At 32.4% G+C, this 22,010-nt stretch overlaps 1 protein-coding gene and 1 pseudogene across 2 annotated transcripts; one reads left to right on the top strand and one right to left on the bottom strand.

The window, feature by feature from the left end:
- Positions 1–427: 427 nt before the first annotated feature.
- LOC111284519 (uncharacterized) lies at positions 428–11,142 on the top strand. Its single transcript, XM_089761610.1, has 12 exons — positions 428–647; positions 843–916; positions 1,522–1,681; positions 1,849–1,872; positions 2,002–2,091; positions 2,938–3,110; positions 3,196–3,269; positions 9,905–9,974; positions 10,173–10,268; positions 10,315–10,458; positions 10,760–10,820; positions 11,081–11,142. The coding sequence occupies exons 1-12, from the start codon at positions 455–457 to the stop codon at positions 11,140–11,142; spliced, it is 1,221 nt and encodes a 406-aa protein (XP_089617736.1). The 5' UTR covers positions 428–454.
- Positions 11,143–13,290: 2,148 nt separating this feature from the next.
- LOC111286271 (uncharacterized) lies at positions 13,291–19,713 on the bottom strand (annotated as a pseudogene). Its single transcript, XR_016343295.1, has 14 exons — positions 19,608–19,713; positions 19,238–19,346; positions 18,495–18,556; positions 18,272–18,359; positions 18,048–18,109; positions 17,873–17,969; positions 17,201–17,677; positions 15,622–16,299; positions 15,338–15,528; positions 15,182–15,286; positions 14,984–15,067; positions 14,309–14,480; positions 14,185–14,230; positions 13,291–13,801 (listed from the first exon to the last, which is right to left on the bottom strand). The product of XR_016343295.1 is annotated as an uncharacterized LOC111286271 (transcript).
- Positions 19,714–22,010: the final 2,297 nt, after the last annotated feature.

Here is a 22,010-nt window from a genome sequence, read left to right as displayed (position 1 = left end):
GAAAAACATTCAATGCCAAAAATTAGATCCAACGGTTTGGTTTAAAACTTTAAATCCATCAAATTCTGATTAAAGGAAAGAAAAAAGTGGAAACTTGTGCATTGCACGCAATAAATTGAGCTTCTTATCTTTGTGATTAGTACTCTAATCAACCGTTTAGTTTAATCCCATTATATTTTATAAGCCCAAATCCAATTTTCTTACGAGTACGATTTTCGACAATTTTACCTTTTGACATTTAAGTGCCAAGTGCCAGCGGTCCGCTAGGACAAAACAATGATTATATTAATGCTACCGTTTTTTATTGCTTTCTTCTTTATTTTTTTTAGAGTACAGATAATATGATTTTCAGTTTTTCTGTGAACTGGAATCTACTGGTTTTCTACTTTCTTGGAACATTGAATCTGTAATGTGACGAAGAGTCGCAAGTGTAGGTGTGGGTCTAAAAAGTGAAATGGAGTGCGGTTTAGGAACTAACCGTAATGAGAGGCATGGAGTTCTTAAGGATGACTCCTGGTTTAGCCAGTTCAGGAGTGGCTCCAATCCATGGATGGCTAGATATGTCTATGCATTGATCTTTCTAGTTTCAAATTTACTGGCTTGGACTGTCCGAGATTATGGCCGTAACGCCATCCCAGAAATGGAAAGTAAGATTTCTTGTTTGTAGCTACATTGTTCGTCAAATGATATATGAATTACAATACATGCTTTTCTATTTGCTGCTTCATAGTTCATATCCAACTTACGAATCACTCGTATGCATTTTGAGTTTCAGTTTCTGCTTAGGCTAGAGCTCGATGATAATAATGTTAATCAGCATATGTGTGGCAATGTGGTTGCAGAACTAAGGAATTGCCAAGGTGGCCGTGGTTGTTTGGGCGCTGAAGGAGTACTACGTGTGAGCTTGGGATGTTTTGGATCTTGAGTCACAATGATCGATCTTTTTAAAAAAAAATTGTTGATAATGATGGCATTTCTGAGCTCAACAGGTAGATGTAGAATGTCAAATATCATAATGCTGAAGAGAAGGGCCTAACAAGTTGCTCTCTTGTCAAACCTTTAAGATGATGACGAAGAAGAAAATAAAAATATGGAGCAACCATCCAAAAGTTATTTTCTGGATCGAAATGAACAACTTCACAAATGAATATGAGTGATTCGAATTTCTCATAAACAGTGAAGCTTTTTGGAAAACATAGAGTAAAAAATATGAAAGGAGATTATATCTGTTTTGGTCTATAGGATACATTTCTCGATTTAAGCTTGCTTAAGGTTTATAAATCATGCTGACTTTTGGAGAAAGAAACCTGAAATGAACTTAGAGATATGATCATGGCCAAACATGAAACCAAAGAGTATAAAATTTCAGTTTAATGATAAATTGTAAAGAAGATAAGCTTTAGCCTAAGTATATCTAGAATTATCATTGTTTTGCAACAATGCATGATGTGTAAACTTTAGACAAATTGTAGTTGCACCTTTTAGTTTTTTTCATTGCATTGTTCCTTAATTTAATTTTGGGCATTCTATTTCATAATGTTTCTTTCAACTGCTGGTACCCCAAGGTTGTACAATTGCAGAGACTCATGGCATTCTGGATGGTGGTCTGCAAAGATTGGCCTCTGGATTGCCTTGACGGTTACCTCCTTTTTGGTTCCTACTTTCATCATACAGATATATGGTTCGTGTTCTATTCTCCAAAGTCATCCATCATTCTCTCTTTTCCCCCCTCTTTTAATGATTAACCCTAGTACTTAAGCATCTGTTTTTATTTTGCTCTAATTGACACCAAAGCTCTAATACGTTGTGTTATTTTCCTCTTTTTTCCTTGCATTGCTTTATTGGCAGGGGAGATTGCACATTTTGGTGCCGGCTACGTGGTATCATAGATTCCTGTTATAAATTCCTCCGTATAAAACATGTACAAACTTATTGGAATAGTCTGTTCGGGAAGTTGAAGAGTGAATCTTATTGTTTAAGGACTTTCTGCTTATATTTTCAGGGTCTTTCTCCTAGTTCAGCTAGTAAGCATAATCAGTTTCATTACATGGCTGAATGACTGTTGTCGATCTGATAAAAATACAGAAAGATGGCAAGACTCATCCCTTGGAAGAGCCTGAAATAATGAGCTTAATTTTGTTCTTATTAGATAATTTTCCCAAAAAAAATATTACTTTTCATTTTGCTAAATTCTTGGAAAATTGGCAAAAGCATCTCACAGTGTCATCAGATGCTTTTAGGGAATGGAAACCATTTTCTTAAATTTCAAACAATGAGACAACCATTACAATTTTTCTTTTGACCTTTACATATGTGCATTTTTCATATGAATCATCTGTAAATGTACAATGTTCTGAATAGTTTGATCTCTCACCTGCTTAAAAGAATGATAGAATGTAAGAATTAATCAGCTCTAAAGTTCTAACCTGAAAATTAAAGCAAATTCTTTAATCTGAATTCTTATTTCATGTTTTCTGTTGCTGCACTAATCATAGAAATAAGAGTTTATGACTGGTCGAGTTCAAGATGTGAACTGATTAGAACTATTTTATGTACTCTGTTAAATCACATTTTTGAATCTCTTTAATGTTATGGCTTCGAACATTATTCAAACTTGTGCAGCCATTTTCTTTGGATCACATCTATGCTGCATTTGCACAACTGTTTAATTGAGGAATATGAACTTTGTGGTTCCTGTTAAATATTGTTTTTTTTTTTTGGGATAAATGAAGTTTTCATTTTACCATCCAAAGAATCCGAAATAATAGAAATAATCTGCTTCTTTTGAATACTGATATTTCCCACAATAGTTCAAAATAAACTAACACACATTTTGCAATATAAACCTCTTTTTCTATGGCTTTGAAAGAAATTTAGCTATTTACTCTATGGCTTGTATTTTGGTTTTAATCCTGAAAAAAATTTACTTCTTCTGCGGCCACATCCATATGATGTTACCTGCAACTACTGCATATGTTATATGCATAGTGGGGATCATCATGATGTACATCTGGTATGCACCAAAGCCGTCCTGCCTCCTTAACATTTTTTTCATCACGTGGACACTGGTACTCCTACAGCTACTGGCCAGTGTTTCCCTCCACCCTAAAGTATGTTCTGGTTACTCCTGGCTTTTAATTTCGTTAATGCTATAACATGATCGGTAATCAAACGCATGATTTCTTTCTGAAACAGGTCAATGCTGGCTACTTGACTCCAGGGCTCATGGGGCTTTATGTGGTATTCATCTGTTGGTGTGCCATTCGAAGGCATGATTTTAAGCTTTTGGGATCAAAATTAATCAGTTTTAGAGATTTTAGAATGCATTTATTTACATTTCATATGTTGGGATTTGCCTTAAATCTCAGAATCTCACATTCAAAGTTATAAATGTTTTGAGTTTGTCTTGTATCCCACATCAAAAGTTTAATAAAGGTATAAGGGATTTCACCCTTATAAATAAGATGTTTTGATTTTGATTTGGTAGTTCCGGATGGTTAGACATAAAAAAAATAGTTAGGTGAGTATGTTATTAAAAGAGTGTAATTGGGTTTTGGATTAAGTTTTGATTAAAAAATTTTTGAAGACTTTTTTCATTCTAAAAATTTTACAATTGTAAAGATTTATTTGTTAGTGGATTAGGTTTGGAGTATGTCATTTTGAGTTAGGCCAAAACAAATTTATTTTTATTTTTATTTTTATTCGAGCTTGCTATTTTATGCGTGGGACTACGTGTGCATGTTGATTTTTCAACAAGTGGTGTCAGAGCTGTCGTGATATCCTAACAAGTGATATCAACACGAGATTCAAGGTTCATGGGCTGGCCTAAGAGATTGTGAAACAGTGTTTCAAGATGTTTGAAAAAGGTATCTCTAGTATGCCTATGCCTAAGTTTGAGATTTCGTTATTTGATGGAAAGAGTAATTTTATATTATAACAAAGTACGATTCAAAATCTATTAGTACAATAAGGGTTGGATCAAGTGTTAGAGACTAGTAAACCTGAGAAATATTTGATAGTAATTGGAATAGAATTCAAAAGAAACATGTTAGTACTATTAGATTGGCGTTAGCCCTAAACGTAAAATATAATGTGTTGACTGAGAGTACTTCGAAGAGTTTATGGGATAAGCTTGAAGGTATTTATGCATTAAAGTCGTTAACTAATAAATTATGTTCGAAGATGGATCTATATTTTTTGAAGATGAAAGAAGGTACGAGTCTTCATAATCACCTAAATAAGTTTAATAGATTGGTTTCTCAATTCTGGCAATTTATGTTAATAAGAAGAGAAGGCTTTAATTTTATTATCATCTTTACCTAAGTCTTATAGACCTTTAGTTCAAAATTTGTTGGTTGGTAGATCTACTTTGAAGTTGGATGATGTGATTACCCTGTTATGTGAGAACAAAAGGTTTATGGAACCATAAAACTCATCACATGGGGAGAGTACATTAGCTATAGAGGATTTTGATCGAGGGAGGACTTAAAAAAAGATTAATGGATCAAGAAAGAGATCCAAGTCAAGAGAAAAATATTATAGTGATATAAAATGTTATTATTATGGTAAAAATGGAAATATCTAAGTGTGTTGTAAGAAGCTGATAAGAGATATGACTGCTTTCAAAAAGACGAATGATGAAAAAAAATCAAATGAAGGAAAGAATAATACCGTTGCTGTCGTGTCTGATGATAATGATGATGTCATTTTAACGACTTGTGTGGTTGAAACTCAGACTTTGAAAGGGGATAAAGGTTGGGTTTTAGATTCTACTATCACAATTCATGTTTACAATGATTAGAGTTGCTTCGTGAAATTGGATGAGAATGAGAAGTATGAGGATATTGTGGTTGCTAACAACAAAAAGGCGTACATTCGAGCATTAAAAGTGTTTGCCTTAAATCTCACAATGATGTTGTTCGGATGCTTCATCATGTAAGGTATGTACCGAGTTGTAGCTATAATTTAATTACTTTGGATAAGTTAGCTTCTTGAGGGTACACATATTATGGTAGTAATGATTGGTTGAAAATGTACAAAAATGATAGTGTGATTCTACAAAGAAATAGGATAAAAAATCACTTGTACATGTTTGATGAAGTCTCAATTGTTGGGGTCCCTGTGATGAAAGAAAATAAGAAAGGTAATCGTGTTAGCTTTACAGATTTTATTGAAGTATTTAGATATTCAACTTAAAGAAGGATTTGTTGGGATTTACCTTAAATCTCATAATCTCACATTGAAAGTTATAAGAGTTTTAAGTTTGCCTTGTATCCCACATGGGAGTTTAATAAAGGTATAAGAGGTTTCACCTTTATAAATAAGATGTTTTGATTTTAGTTTTGGTTTTGTAGTCCCAGATGGTTAGACATAAAGAGAATATCAGGTGAGTAGACTACTAAAAGGGTGTAATTGTGTTTTGGTCAAGTTTTGAGTAAGAAATGTTTAGAGACTTTTCTCATTCTGAAAGTCTTACAGTTATAAAGATTTATTTATCAGTGGATTAGGTTTGAAGTAGACCATTTTGAGTTAAGTTGAAACAAATATATTTGTGTGTTCTTATTCTTGATTTGAGCTTGCTATTTTGTACGTGGGTGCTATATGTGCATGTTGATTTTCCAACAAGTGGCATCAAAATTATCGTGATCCCTAACAAGTGGTATCAGAGCTGTCGTAATTTTCTAACAAGTGGTATCATAGTGAGATTGGAGGTTCATGGGCAAGCCCAAGAGATCGTGAAGCAATGTTTTAATATGTCTAAAAAAGGTATGTCTAGTATGCTTATGCCTAATTTTGAGATTTTGTTATTTGATGAAAATAGTAATTTTATGTTATGATAAAGTATGATTCAAGATCTGTTAGTACAATAAAGGTCAGATCAAGCATTAAAGAGTAGTAAGCTTGAAGGAATATCTTACGGTAATTGAAATATAATTCAGAAGAAAGCTGTTAGTACTATTAGGTTAACATTAGCCCCAAAGGTAAAATATAATATGTTGACTGAGAGTACTCCGAAGAGTTTGTGGGATAAGGTTGAAGGTATTTATGCATCGAAGTCATTAACTAACAGATTATGTTTGAAAATGGATATGTATTTTCTGAAGATGAAAGAAGGTACGAGTCTTTATAATCACCTAAATGAGTTTAATAGATTAGTTTCTCAATTACTGATAATTTCTGTTAATAACAAGAGAAAGCTTTAATTTTGCTATCAACTTTACCCAAGTCTTATAAACTTTTAGTTCAGACTTTGTTGGTGGGAAGGTCTACATTGAAGTTGGATGATGTGATTGTCCTATTACATGAGAACAAAAGGTTTATGAAACCACAGAACTCATCGCTTGGAGAGAGTACATTAGTTGTAGAGGATTTTGATCGATGGAAGACTCAAAAAAAGATTAATAGATCAAGAGAGAGATCCAAGTTAAGAAACAGCGATTATAATGATATAAATATTATCATTGTGGTAAAAATGGACATATCTAAATGCATTGTAAGAAGTTGAGAATAAATATGACTGCTTTCAAAAAGATGAATGATAAAAAAAAATTGAATGAAGAAAAAAGTGATACTGCTACTGTCGTATCTAATGATGATAATGTCGTTTTAATGACTTGTGTGGATGAGACTCAAACTTTGAAAGGTGATAAAGGTTAGGTTTTAGATTTTGCTATCACAGTTCATGTTTACAATGATAAGAGTTCTTTTTGTAGAGTTGGATGAGAATGAGAAGTATAGGGATATTGTGATTGCTAACAACAAAAAGGTACAGATTCGAGGCATTAAAAGTGTTTGCCTTAGATCTCATAATGGTGTTGTTAGGATGCTTCGTCATGTAAGGTATGTACCAAGTTGTAGTTATAATTTAATTATTTTAGATGAGTTAGCTTCTTGAAGGTACACATACTATGATAGTAATGATTAGTTAAAAGTGTACAAGAATGATAGTGTGATTCTACAAAAGAATAAGATCAAAAATCACTTGTACATGCTTGATAGAGTCTCAGTTGCTGAGATCCCTGTGATAAAAGAAAAGAAGAAAGGTAATCGTGTTAGCTTTACAGCTTCTATTGAAGTGTTTAAAGATTCAAGTCAAATAAGGATCTATTAGGATTTATATTGAATCTCAGAATCTCATATCAAAAGTTATAAGAGTTTTAAGTTTGTCTTGTATCCCACATCGAGAGTTTAATAAAGGTATAAAAGGCTTCACCTTTATAAATAAGATGATTTAATTTTGGTTTGGTGTCCTAAATAGTTAGACACATAGAAAATAGCTAGGTGAGTAGACTATCAAAATGATGTAATTAGATTTTGGGTTAAATTTTAAATAAAAAATTTTTAGAGACTTTTCTTATTCTAAAAGTCTCACATTTGTAAAAATTTATTTGCTAGTGGATTAGGTTTGGAATAGGCCATTTTAAGTTGAGTCGAAACAAATATATTTGTGTGTTCTTATTCTTGATTTGAGTTTGTTATTTTATGCGTGAGTGCTATGTATGCATGTTGATTTCTTAACAAGTGTATCAGAGCTATCGTGATCCCCAACAAGTGGTATCAGAACTGTGATAATTTTCTAACAAGTGGTATCAGAGTGAGGTTTGAGGTTCATGTGCTAACCCAAGAGATCGTGAAATAATATTTCAATATGTTTGAAGAAGGTATGTCTAGTATGCCTATACCTAAGTTTGAGATTTCGTTATTTGATAGAAAGAGTAATTTTATGTTATGGCAAGTACGATTCAAGATCTATTAGTACAACAAAGGTTGGATCAGGCATTAGAGAGTAGTAAGTATAAAGGAATGTCTGACGGTAATTGAAATAGAATTCAAAAAAATGTTGTTAGTACTATTAGATTGGCATTAGCCCTAAAAGTAAAGTATAGTGTGTTGACTGAAAGTATTTCAAAGAGTTTATTGGATAAGCTTGAGGGTATTTATGCATCGAAGTTATTAACTAATAGATTATATTTGAATATGAATCTGTATTCTCTGAAGATGAAATAAGATACGAGTCTTCATAATCACCTAAATGAGTTTAATAAATTGGTTTCTCAATTACTGACAATTTTTGTTGATAAGTTAAAAATTGAAGAGAAGGCTTTAATTTTGTTGTCATCTTTGCCCAAGTCTTATAGACCTTTAGTTCAGACTTTGTTGGTGGGTAAGTCTACTTTGAAGTTGGATGATGTGATTGCCTTGTTACGTGAGAACAAAAGGTTTATGGGAGCACAGAACTCATCACTTAGGGAGAGTACACTAACTATAAAGGATTTTGATCGAAAGAGGACTCAAAAAAGGATTAATAAATCAAGAGAGAGATTCAAGTTAAGAGACAAAGATTATAGTGATATAGAATGTTATTATTGTGACAAAAATGAACATATCCAAGTACGTTGTAAAAAGCTGATAAGAGATATGGCTGCTTTAAAAAAGATGAATGATGAGAAAAAATCGGATGAAAAAAATAGTGATACTGCTGCTGTCGTGTCTGATGATGATGATGTCGTTTTAACAACTTGTGTGCATGAGACTCAAACTTTGAAAGGTGATAAACGTTGGGTTTTAGATTCTGCTGCCATAGTTCATGTTTGCAATGATAGAAGTTGCTTTGTGAAGTTGGATGAGAATGAGAAGTATGGGGATATTGTGATTGCTAACAACAAAAATGTGCAGATTCAAGGCATTGGAAATGTTTGCCTTAGATTTCATAATGGTATTGTTAGGATGCTTCATCGTGTAAGATATGTATCGAGTTGTAGCTATAATTTAATTGTTTTGGGTGAGTTAACTTCTTGGGGGTACACATACTATGGTAATAATGATTGGTTGAAAGTGTACAAAAATGATAATGTGATTCTACAAGACAGTTGGGTCAAAATTTACTTATACATGCTTGATGGAAGCTCAGTTGCTGGGATCCCTGTGATGAAAGAAAAGAAGAAAGGTAAGCATGTTAACTTTATAGATTCTATTGAAGTGTTTAGAGATTCAAGTCAAGGGAAGATTTGTAAGGTAAGCATGTTAACTTTATAGATTCTATTGAAGTGTTTAGAGATTCAAGTCAAGGAAAGATTTGTTGGGATTTGCCTTGAATCTCAAAATCTCATATCTAAAGTTATAAGAGTTTTGTTTTTGTCTTATATCCCACTTCGAGAGTTTAGTAAATGTATAAAAGATTTCACCATTATAAATAAGATGTTTTGGTTTCGGTTTGGTCATCTCAGATGGTTAGACACCAAGAGAATAGCTAAATGAGTAGGCTATTAGAAGAGTGTAATTGGGTTTTAGGTTAAGTTTTAAGTAAAGAGTTTTTTGAGATTTTCTCATTCTAAAAGTCTTACAGTTGTAAAAATTTATTTGTTAGTGGATTAGATTTAGAGTAGATCAATTTGAGTTATGCCAAAACAAATATATTTTTATATTCTTATTCTTGATTTGAACTTCCTATTTTACGCGTGGATGCTGTGTGTGTATGTTGATTTCCCAACAAGTGGTATCAAAACTATTGTGATCTCCAACAAATGGTATTAGAGCCGTGGTAATTTCCTAACATTATGGTTATGAATTGCATCCACTAAAACTAGTGTTCAATCAAAATGTGCACCTATGGAACAATCCCCTTGAGTTCTGAAACCACCTTGAGAAAATAGAACATATATAGTCTTACCACCTTCTGTGCCAATATGACCAATTAATAATAATGAGAATCTAAAGTAGTGTATTATCTATTGCTAAAATGAAGTAGATAAAGTACTTGTGTTCATAATTTCATTAATTGAATACATTAGTCTTTAAATCTCCTAAGTTTGCAGGGACTATCAGTTTTTTCTAGGTAACTCTTTACTTCAATATATAGTTGGTTTATTGAATTTCAAACTTTATTCCATTTATGTGTTTGCAGTGAACCTGAAGGGGAAAGTTGCAACAGGAAGGCAGAGGCTTCAAACAAAACAGATTGGCTCACAATCATAGTAATATTTCATTCTTTTCAAATCTATTAAAAGTTTTGAACAAATTACTGATGACTGCTCATGTAACCATTGCAACTCAACCTCTTATAATCCATATAGGAAAGAAGTGCTTGTATTTTCCCCATCTAGAACCTTCACATATGAATCTTTTACAGAGGTTTTTGACAAATAACATTTCATTGTAACTCTCTTTATTAGAGCTTTGTCGTTGCGCTACTGGCTATGGTTATTGCTACATTTTCTACCGGAATGGACTCCCAATGTTTTCAGTTTTGTTCCCCTACTTTCATAAATGTTTAACGGGTATCTCCTCTTTCCATGAGAATGCGTCTCACAACAGCTGCAGTTCAGGAAAAAGGAAGCACCTGCTGAAGATGCCGTACCATATGGTTACGGTTTCTTCCACTTTGTTTTTGCCACTGGAACAATGTACTTCGCAATGCCATTGATTGGCTGGAATACTCATCATACTATTAAAAAGTATGTCTTCTTCTTTTCCATATTATTTCTGTAATTGTTGCTTCATGCGTTTGAAGTTTGATTTATAATGAATTTTGGATATTTATTTCTTCACAAGTGTTGCTAAAAGATGAGTAAATCTGTCTTCTTGATACTCATCATACTAGATTACGAGATGCTAGCAAAATCTGTCTTCTTGATGACTAATGACTTCTTAGTAACATCTTAAATGTATGTTCCACGGTGATTAGCAAGCTCATAAAGACAGAGCAACTTTTTTGGTAATGGGAAGGATGTAATATCTTTACTCCGTTACTCTTTTGCAGATGGACAATACCAGCACTTGGGTCAGAATAGTGAATGAATGGCTAGCCGTGTGTGTTTACCGTAAGTACTTAATTATAACTAGATTTGACATGAAACTTATCCACATATTGCCAGGGCTATTGTCATGCATAGAGATTTCCTTTTCTCCAAAGATATAATGAAAAACAAGACGTTCCCTTGACTTTCAGATGCTTTTAATGATGATTGAAAGGCTAAGCTATAAAAAATAATGCATAATTAGAAAGATTCTTAAAGACTGGAGTAGGAGATTAGCCAATAAGACCGTCATACTGATACAGTAAGATATTATTATGTTGCAGTGTGGATGCTGGTTGCTTCTGTTATATTGAGGTGCAGACAAACGACTGAACGACTTGCATGAAAAGCTTTTTATGAAAGGTGTTCAAATTCTTTTGGCAGTCGCTCCGACCCCTTGTTACATAAATGTTACCAGTCTACTTTGCAGATAGAATGAATTGAAGCGTAGTAGCAAGCATTGCTTAAACTGACCAGAGCTGGAGCAACAGCTACGTCCAATTCTTTTGCCTAGCTGGAGACAAAATCGATTATCAATCCTCTGTCTGAGCTCAAAGTGGGAATAGGAAAAATACAAAATTATATTGGAATTTGTCAAGCAAAATGCCTATTAATATTTATAAATATACAACTGAAGGAAGATGTAAACAATCGAAAAAAAGAGCATCAACCCTTGGGAAAGTTACATTTGGGTTGGTCTACTTCCTCTGAAAACAGAGTGGTTCAATAGGAAATTTACATTGTATTTTAGATTAAGGGGAGAGGAAGAAAAGGAAAGTAAAGTAAAGGAATATAAAGGAAATAAAATCTTCTTTTGTTGTTCGGATAAAATTTTAATTTAAAGAAAAAAAAAATAGGTGAGAATTAAATAACCTTTAGTTTTCTTTGTAAATTTAATTTTTTTAATATCTTAATTTGAAAGAAAAGTTAGAGAAAAAAAAAAATTTTTTAAATATTTTTTATAAAAAAATTATTATGTTCATCTTTTTATTAATAATAAAAATTTAATAAAAAAATATAAATATATTATAATCATCCTGTAATTTTTTCAAAGATATCTCTTTTTTTAAGTAAATTTCACATATCTCTTCTAATATAAAAATTTTTTATAATTTTTTGTTAATTTGATTTCGATAAATGATTAAATATGAATAGATATATTTTTTGAGTTTACGAGATGACAAATTAACTTAAAATTCATCAATGTATGTTTGTAAAATATCTTTTTATTTCACTTGATTAAAAATCATTGATATAGTAACAATTATGAGATCAGACAAACGAATACATTATGATCATGAGTGTTCTAAAATTACAAGTAATAAAAGGTTATAATTAGAAAAAAATTATTATAATGAATAATTTCCTTTCTTTTACATTTTTTATCCGATGGTTATTAAAATTCTTTACTTTTTCTTTCTTGTATTAATTTTAATTATTCAAACAAGAATTACATGTATTATTTTTTTAAAAAAAAAATTATTGTTATTTTTTTTAAAATAAAATTTATTGTTATTTTTTTTATTAATATTTATCCAAATATAACGTTAAAATACCAACTCCCTCAATTTTACAATAACTTTTTTTGAAGGGTCCAAGGTTAGCAAAGAATCAAAATACAAAAATAGAAGTGAAAAGTTCGAAATTTCTTCCGACTTTTTTTCCTTGTAATTCAAAATTTGAATCGGAAAATCCGCATGGTAAGTTGTTGGTTACTTTGGTATTCAAGATTTTAGTCTCAAAATATTATTATAAAGATCAAATGCAATTTAAAGAAAAATTAACCAAAAAAATGTGATTGAAAGCAATTTGACAAAGAAATGAATGTTTTCACCAAAAAAAAAAAAAAAAAAGAAAATCGAATGGTAATATAATTTAGAAAAAATTTACTCCTACCAACTAAATTACTTTTGAACTGAAAAATTCTTTGGTAGACGTATTCAAACAGAGCTAGTTTTTTTTTTTTTTTTTCTCCATATACATAACTAGTCCTAGCTTAATACCATTTATTATTTGATTGCGAATGATAGTGTCATTGATAAAATTAAATTTATAATACTTATAATTAGTCAATTTTTATGTAATAAAAAAAACGTAACTCTTATACGGATACAAGTAAATCCATATTCTATGAGAGAGTATATGTATGTTTAGACCAAAACAAAAACCATATGTATGCTTAGGTCAGTATGTGGATGAAAGGTTCAATGTGCTAAATTTAGTCAATAACCAATCCATTTCGTTTTGTTTACTTGTAATCGCATGTCCGTTTTATTTATATTTTTATGTTTAATTTAAGATAATCTGAATAATATGAATTTGTATTGATGAGGTTAATGGGACAGACGAAATGCCGGTTGCAAATTCTTCAAAATAATCTCAATAATCAATAATATATTACATTACAAAGTCACAAATTTGACAACTTTAAAAAAGCTCACATACTCGGAATTGGTTGACCAGAGTCATTCAGAGACTGCAAAATCATACAACATAGGGGAACAAAAAAACAATTTTTAGGCAAACACAGATCACTCGATAGAAATTACAATAAAAATCATATCTGCACAAAAAAGAAAAAAAAAAAGGGGATTCCCACAAGCTTATCTGTAAGTACCCTTGCAAATCTGAGCTTGCATCCCTCTCTCTCTCTCTCTCTCTCTGTCTCTGTGAGCATGAAACTATTTATCTATGGCTAGTATGCATGTCAGATCCTAGTACACGGAAATGAACATGGGACCATCTATGCTAGGGCTTGGATCATTTGAACTAAAACCAAAACTTTCCACCCATCAATTTAACAGGTAGCAACAAGAGGATGCTTAACCAGACATGAGACATGGGGTCCGGGAAGCTTTGTTCTTTATGTTCAGCCAAATGGGTTGTTGCCCCCAACAGAAGAGAAAGGCTGTGGGGTAGTTGGTGCTGAGAATCTACCAGCCACCTGTTGATTAGTATTTACAACACCAAAAGATGCCTCACTGCCAATGCCGCCAATTTGATGGCTGCAAAGCAAAGAATAGTTCATAGATTAGAAATATAAACCTAGAATAAACTTAAAAGTTATCACACAGTAATCAGCAACTGGAGACACAATCAATAACCAAGATCCAAGCCACAACATGGAACATAACAATAATTTTAACGAAAAATGGCAATTTTCTAGTCTTGTGCAGTAACAATAGGAAACATTTAAACCCACATAGGAAAGTGTATGTGCAAACACGTTTAGTGAAGAGGAGAAGACAAAGACATGAATGCATATCAAGACTGCCTGAGAATACATGAAACTTCAAGTAACTGCAGCATCTCTCTCTTTCTCTCTTTTCCCTCCTTTACAATGATTGTATGGTTAAAAGTTAATCTTAAGAAATGAGAAATGATTTACCTGAAAGGTGGTAAGTTACTAGGTAATTGTGCTCCCGGGCATGGCCCTGAAAGTTTTTGAAGAATTCAGCACAGTAAGGAGCAAAATAAAGATAAACTGAAAGAAGGGAATTAAAAAGCTTTACTTTGTGGCACTGCTGATGCATAGAGCAGTGACTGCAATGGCATCCCTGATGCATAAGGTAAAGACTGAGGTGACATCCATGCTGAGGATGGAGGACCAAGGCTAGAAGTGCGCACTAGACCAGAAGTTGGCACATTTGGTAGGGCTCCTTGTAAGGAAGCTATTGAAGGAAACTGCACCACAAGCAACACAAGATAAAGAAGATTGTGAAAAACAATACATGTGCAACTCCTGGATAAGTTCAAGGACAAATAACTTTGCTTTGGAATTTCAAAAAGTGAAAGTAGGTTGGGAAGTGTGGTTATTTGATGAATTGATCAAGCATCTCCAAAACTAACAGGCAAAATCGCACTCATATGGTATTTGTCATCTTCAAGATCATCAACCAGAAAATCCAGTTTAGACAGTTATGATATACAAAGTCAAATAAACACCCGAGTTCCTCACAGGGTCAGCTAACAAAATCAAGCATAGCATGAAGAAATTAAACAATAACCTGTTTTCTATCTCTCTATTACCTAAATTTTACAAAGGGACTTAAATTCTATGCAGATGTACAAGACAAGCATGGCAGCATTATAAATCTGTCATTTTTTTATCACAGAATTCTTAACCCCAATAGGACCAAGTGAGTCCCACAAGAAATGAAAAAGTTCAAAAGAAGTGGATAACATACTGTTTGAGTTTGAACCGAAGGTGCTTCACCACCAAGATCGAATGGGTTTATTGACCTTGATGACAGTGGAAAAGCAGTCATTGGCTGTAACAACAAAATGAACACAGAACCATTAAGTGATTCATCAAGTAACTAGGCAGGCAGTTAAGTAAGAAAGAATGAACTCATGAACCTAATAGCTCTTGAGATTAACAGTACCATTGCAGTATTATATTGCATTGTGAACCCCATCCCATGTGGGGGGCCAGTTTGCCACACTGGTGCAGCTGCAGGATAGGAAGGATAGGTTGCTGTAAATAGATCCTGCAAAGAACAAGAAGCTAACACAATAAATAATCCTCACAACAAAACTACAATATCCTTGGTCTAAAAAGAAATTAGTGCAGTTAGTTCTTTTCTTCCACTTGCTTTTGTTTCTGTAGGGGGAGGCTGTGATGCAGCAGTAGAAGTGACATCCTGGACATATTTTGAGACAGCTTGAGGTGTTTGTCCAACTGCTGCACTCAAAGATCCCTTATATGTTGGGAAGCAGCAAAATTCCGGGGCTGCCAAAAAGGTGCAAGATGACATTAGGTGAACAATGAGTCAACCATCTATAAATAACACAAAACATGAGAAAACTAGAAAATACTTCCCACCTGATTGGTTGAAGCTCCATCAACAGGTGGCATAAATTGTCGGGTAGTAGACAGACTGCAAGCTGCAGAGAAAAAAGAAGTCTGTTGGTGCTGCATATTAGGCCATTGTCCAGCATTATTAACACTGACCTGGGAACTACCACTGCTGACAGACATTGTAGGTGTTAATCCAGCAGCAGCTGTCAAAGCACCAGTAGGAGGCAATGTTGAGAAATTGCTAACTGGTGCAGCTGCAGGAGCAGCAGCATGAAAGGGTAATGTTTGGATCTGCCCTGTGAATGTAACATAGGAATTTCCACCAGGAGGTGCTACATTCACATTGACCACAGAAGCAGGTACCTGACCACCAATACCACTAGATACTCCAGATAGATGACCAGGTACAGATGGTGGAACTGACAATTGAGAAAGAACAGAGTTCAGGGTGTTCACGTTCTAAGGAGCCTGAGAAACATTTGTCTGAAGGACAAAATCAAAAGAGGCCCAATTGTTGTCATTGGAAGAACTAGATGGCTGCACAATAGATTGTGTCATGCTTGCTTGTTGAGTCTGAGGTATTGCAGAAGCTACTGGAGGTTCAGGATCAGTATCAAAATCAATTAAGCTCCCAGTCATTTCCAACTTGACTTCTGCTGGATGCCCGCTAGTAGATCCCAAGCTGCTAGAAGATGCAGTTCTCTGCTAGAAGAATACAACAGCAAGTCCATTTCCTTTTTCTTTACCCACAGAAAATTGAAAAAAATAAAGAATGACAGTAAAAGATCTTTTTTCTCGTACAATCATGAGAAAAGGAAAGAATCTTAATAAACGGCCATGCAAAGTTCTAGATTGATGATTTTTTAACAGCAATAAAATTTCATTAATTTTGGTGACAATTGACACCCAAGTTATACCAATATTCTACTAAACATGCACATGAATCACACATGAACGAGAGAAGACCTAAAGATGCAAAAGAATCAACAGATCAACCACAAAACAACTGCAAAGAACTTGTTATGGAAAGCCAAACATGCTATGATTTTATTTGGTACAACTTTATCAAACTTCAACATATAATTATGATGTCAAACATTGTAGAAGTGCTGGTGCAGCATAACTCAGAAAATTGTCATTATTAATGGCATGGAATATCAATCACTGTGGCTGGAATAGAATCACTTCCTAAACACACTACCCGGTGGTTCCAATAAAAGGTTGTCAACTAAAGAAAATCAGATAGCATAGCTGGAATCCCAACAGGATAAGAACTAAGTCAAACTAAAAGTAGGACAAATAATCTGACTACAATTACAGAAATAGAGGAGAAAAAGTAAATTTAAACCGAATGAGACTGTGTCAAGTGGTTATAAAAGGCATCACGTCAAAACTATAGGCTTTTGCATGAATTCAAAATGGCATAATGCTAAAACAAAAATAAATTACTTTTAATGGGGAGAAAAGATGAAAAGCTATCTTTTTACAGGATCTGAAGAGGACAAAAAACAAAGAAAGATTTGTGAACATATCAAATTAAACCAAAAACAAAACCCTGACCATAACATTAAACTATTGTTACATAGCACATGGCAGAAACTACCCGCTGTGCTTGAGGGCCATTAACAGTTCTTCCACCATTTGTCTTTGAAGGTTCACTTATACAAAGGAGTATTACATTCTCATCCAAAATTTCTCTAACAGGACGAACCACCGGGGGACTGGATGACTCTAAATCTTTTGGTTGCTCAGGTGACCTCCCTTCCAACTTTGGATCTTCATCAGATATTCTATGGTCTTCAGGTTTCCTCCCATTACCAAATCTATCTTCTTGACGCCAGTCATTGACAACCTCAGGATGAGCAGGACTTCTTCTGTAATCACCATATCGTCGACTTTCTTGATCATATCCACGACTTCGACTTTCATCATAACCATAAGAATTTCTGTCATCATTTCTTCCCCCTGGACTGGACCTTTCACCGTAACGGCGTTCGTATGCATCCTCACATTGTGGACTTCTGGACCCTCCCTGATATCCATCTGTCCTTCTATTCTCATAAAAGTCTTCTTTGTCACCCTGCATAATGCACAATTCAAAAAAATCATGATACAACACTCTCCTGTTGTAGAGTCAATAATATCAGGATATCTAAAAATTCTCTCCTCTGGAAGCAGGAATCTAACATATAATTACACCATCTGTCATATCATATCATAAACTTTATAATTGATGACATTCAATGGAAAATAGGAATAGGGAAAGGTATCTTACCATATTTCCTCGTGGAGGCTTGTCATAGTTTCTCTTGCCACTATATCTTCTATCCACATAAACATGCTTAATGAAGTCCCGAAGCCTCTCGACATTGCTGGCAACAAAACTTCAACTCAGAAACATGGTAACTAATGAAGGCACAGAACCAAAAGTTGGATATTTTATTGATAACCTGCTGTCAGGAAAAGAATTACGCTGCGGATCCCATTCTTTAAAATAGATTTTTTTTGCACACTGCAAGTGAGAGAAAGGAACAAAGCAAAATTAGAAACTGGAACATCAGAAATAAAAAAAGAAAATTAGACATACATGAAAAAAATCTTTTCCTTTTTATTTATCAAGGGAAGAAAGAATGAGAGAGAGAGAGAGAGAGAGAGAGAGAAGGTTTATCTGTACCTGATTTCCCCCTTCTTCAAGAGCACTAACTTCTTGATAAGTAAATTTAGCCATCGAAATTGATTTAACTCTGTGTGTGAACTCCCGACTGGAAACAAATAAAACCAGGAGCCAGTTTAGTAAACCTACTAACATTATAGAGGCAATAAAGTCCCAGATATAGGCTAATCAGTAACCAATACGTGAAGAAAACTTAATGTGCCAATAAAACATGAACACTTACTGTATTCCACTGCAGGTGGTGCAAACAAGTGTCCAGAAATTAGTGCAAACATATTGAGGCCCCTGCTCAGCTGACAAGTTAGCAAATAACAACACTATGGCAGAGAAAGTATATGCACTCCACAATTTACACATTAAAGGACATCACAATCAATTTAGCATAAGGAAATGCTAGGAAAAACATATTTCAATTACGAAATTTCTAGAAGCAACATTTCAGAAGGATATCCAAACAAATATTTTATGGAACAACTAAAACTCCCCAAAAAGGTTTAAGAGTGAATATTCCAGAAATCATCAAAACTTTATTATGACAAATCCATTCAATATTCAAACATATACAACCCATCTCATTAGTCATAAGTACCACCCTAAGCAGAACTTGCTTTTTTCCATTTTTTTCAAAATTCCTGAGTTAATTTTTCCATGTATGCAGGGATATAAATATGAAATTATCAATATTATACTCTGTACAACAAGTCATAAAGGACCATGAGCATTTATGATTTCATCAACGTCACTGTTGCAAACTTGCAATCAATTCAAAGCCTACATATAAAACCAAGTGTATTTATAACTAAATCCAAAAACCAGAAGCACTTGGTGAACAATTCACAACGTTTTATTCCATCATTCTATAGCAGGATACAATGGTACAATCATCAAATATCAAATGCTGGCTCTCTGACTACAATCATGGGAATAACACATAAACAAGAAAAACAATTAAAAATAAAATCATACCAAACTGTTGCAGTTAATACATCTACGATTCTCCGGTTGTTTGAGAAGACCCCGAATTATTCGCTCATTTTTCTGGTCTTCCTTCACTCGACTCGCCATCACACCCAGCCTATATCAAAATAACTAAATAAGCAAAGACCAAAATAGAAATAAAAAAAAAAAAGTCAGTCGACATCAATTTTCTCCAAATGATCATTAATCACCAGCAGACACAAAAATATTAATTAATTTCAAAATTCTAATCCAATTAACTCCAAATTTGCTTCTTCTACATTATTATCATTTCCATAAAATCGATTAGACATTAGCTTCGCTAAACTGCCAAACAAAATTAAACAATCTAAACTATAAACCTCATATTATTCCTTACCAGGCCAACATTTTCCCTCTAATCAAACAGATAAAAAATACAATATACCAAAATTAAACTAAACAAAGGCAACTGATATGAACAATCAAAGCACCTTAAAAACAGAAAAACAGCACAAATAGATAAAATAAGGACGTGCTTGGAATCCTAGGAAAGTTGACCGAGAAAAAGAAAAGGAAAAGAAACAAAACACTGACCTGGAATCCAAGAGAAAAAGGCAAAGTTTGTTTCAAACTTTCATTTAGAGGCTTTTTAATGAATAAATTCCGACCCAACGCCAACAATATTATGTAAATAATAGAGCTGGATCAAAGTTAAATAAACAATAAGAGAAAGAAATTTGTACATGTTTGAAAGGGTATCGGTAACTGGAGAAGGAAGCTTTAGTACAGGTAAGAGGTCAGCAGAAAATTAAAAAATAAAAATAAAAAGGCTTTAAGAGAGTATTTAGAGAGAGAAATTCGGGAATTTAAAAAAAAAAAAAAATTTCTTTCTTTTCAGTTTTCACTGTGTACTCGGGCAGAGAAGAGAAAAGAGAAAAGGCTTTGTCCCTGTGCAGTTGCTCTTTTTGACGCTTTTCGTCTACTGTTTTTTAACGAGTTTATTTACTTAATTGCCATTCCCTTATAAATGGAATTACGATTTTCCTTCTCAATATCAATTTTTAGGTTTTCACTACTGTGATTTTGGTTTTGCATTTGCTTTTATAGTTTGTTTTTATGCTGAATTTTAAACGGAGAAATTTTTTCGGTAAGCTTTCTAGATTTTACGAACAAAATTAGTAAAATAACATATGTGATATATTTTAAAAAATTAATTAAAAAATAACATATAAATTAATTTTTCAATCTACATATAAATTTTAAAAAACTGATTGTATCAATTACCAACTCTTTTCTGGCAAAAAAAATACTATCTCTTTTAAACGTTGTCTAGTTCTGTTAATTGACAATGGAGACTTGCAGAATATGGGACCTAGACTTGGAAATTCGGTGGAATTTTTTTTTTCTTAGTTGGCCGCAACATGTTAAAATTGTTCATGTAATTGTTATTTCTTTTGCTTCTTTTTCTTTGTTATTGGTTTCGTACTTCCAAATGAAAGGATTTTATATTGTTTTATTGTTTTCTTTATTCTTCCTTAAAAGGAAAAAAAGGACCACACTTTTATACAGCCTTCTTTAAGCGTATAGTCATGGACAGTCAATAAACTAGTTCTTTATTAGAGCTTGAGTGTATCACCGTTTGATGATATGATAAAAAAAAAATAATAATATGGATTAAAATTTTAATAAAAATTATATAAAAATTTAAATTTTTAAAATATATTTTATATTTTTTTATATCAATATAAATTATGATATATAATTTTAGTACAATATGAATACATAAATTATTAATATTTAATATGATAAAAATATATGATTAGATCTAAACCCTAAAATTCAAATGATTTAACTTTGGTTTCATTCCGTAGCTATTTTTATTATTTATTTATTTTTTACAAAATAAAATTTTAATTATAATATTACAAAATATTTTTAAAAACAATTTGAATGTTCATTCTAACAAAAAAAAAGGGAAATTTATAAAAAAGTGCAATGTAATCTAAATTTTTATTAATTAAAATTATGGGAAGAAGTTATTACTAGAAATGAGAAGCTTTTAATTTATAAAGAAGGAAATTGTTTTTAGGGGTATTTGGTTTGCGAATTTTTAGATTTCAAAAAAAAGAAATTTAGAGAAAAGGAATATTGAAGAAGAATGTATGATTCTTAGATTTTGTTAACTTAAAAAATATAAAATTTTTGTTTGTGGTCATAAAAATATAAGATTACTTAATAAAATTTTTTACTATATTATTCCTGATAACATGTGACACATGAATAATATGTTATTTTTATTGAAACTAAATAATTCTAAAAAATAATTTTTTTATATTTTTAATAAATAAATCTTACAAATTTAATTATTATTCTAATGTTAATTGGCCTTACGTAGAAAAAAATATGAAGATTGATTTTTGTAATAAAATTAATGTGGCGTTGGAAGGGGGGTGGTAAACTCATAGTTATTAATTTTATTTCGATACTGATTGTACTGGATGTTACGTTTTAATTATACCAAAACATAATATATTTAAAGATTTTTTCATACCAGATTTGATATCGAAAAATATCGATTGTTTTTGTTGGTTTCAATTAGTTTTGATGAATTTCAGTAGATTAACTTATTTCGGCTAATATCTAAATGTGAAACATGTTTTATAATTTTTAATTTGTTTTTTGTTGTTTTACTATTTTTAATATAATAAAAATAAAATTAATTAACAAAATAACCTTTAAAATTTGATTTTTGTTATTTTTTATTAAACTTTTTTATACTTTATTTTTTAAACCAAAGTTC

Source organism: Durio zibethinus, chromosome 6 (genome assembly GCF_047325235.1).
Source record: "Durio zibethinus cultivar Kanyao isolate XHJ-2024 chromosome 6, ASM4732523v1, whole genome shotgun sequence".
NCBI lineage: Eukaryota > Viridiplantae > Streptophyta > Magnoliopsida > Malvales > Malvaceae > Durio > Durio zibethinus.
Note: the sequence above shows the minus strand (reverse complement) of the source record. Positions and strands in the feature narration are given on the sequence as shown.

Excerpts from the sequence above, each read along its gene's own strand:
- LOC111284519 (XM_089761610.1), top strand. The coding sequence starts at position 455 with ATGGAGTGCGGTTTAGGAACTAACCGTAATGAGAGGCATGGAGTTCTT. Across the intron at positions 2,092-2,937 it reads TGATAAAAATACAGAAAGAT|GCCACATCCATATGATGTTA; the intron begins GGCAAGACTCAT and ends ACTTCTTCTGCG. Across the intron at positions 3,111-3,195 it reads GTGTTTCCCTCCACCCTAAA|GTCAATGCTGGCTACTTGAC; the intron begins GTATGTTCTGGT and ends TTTCTGAAACAG.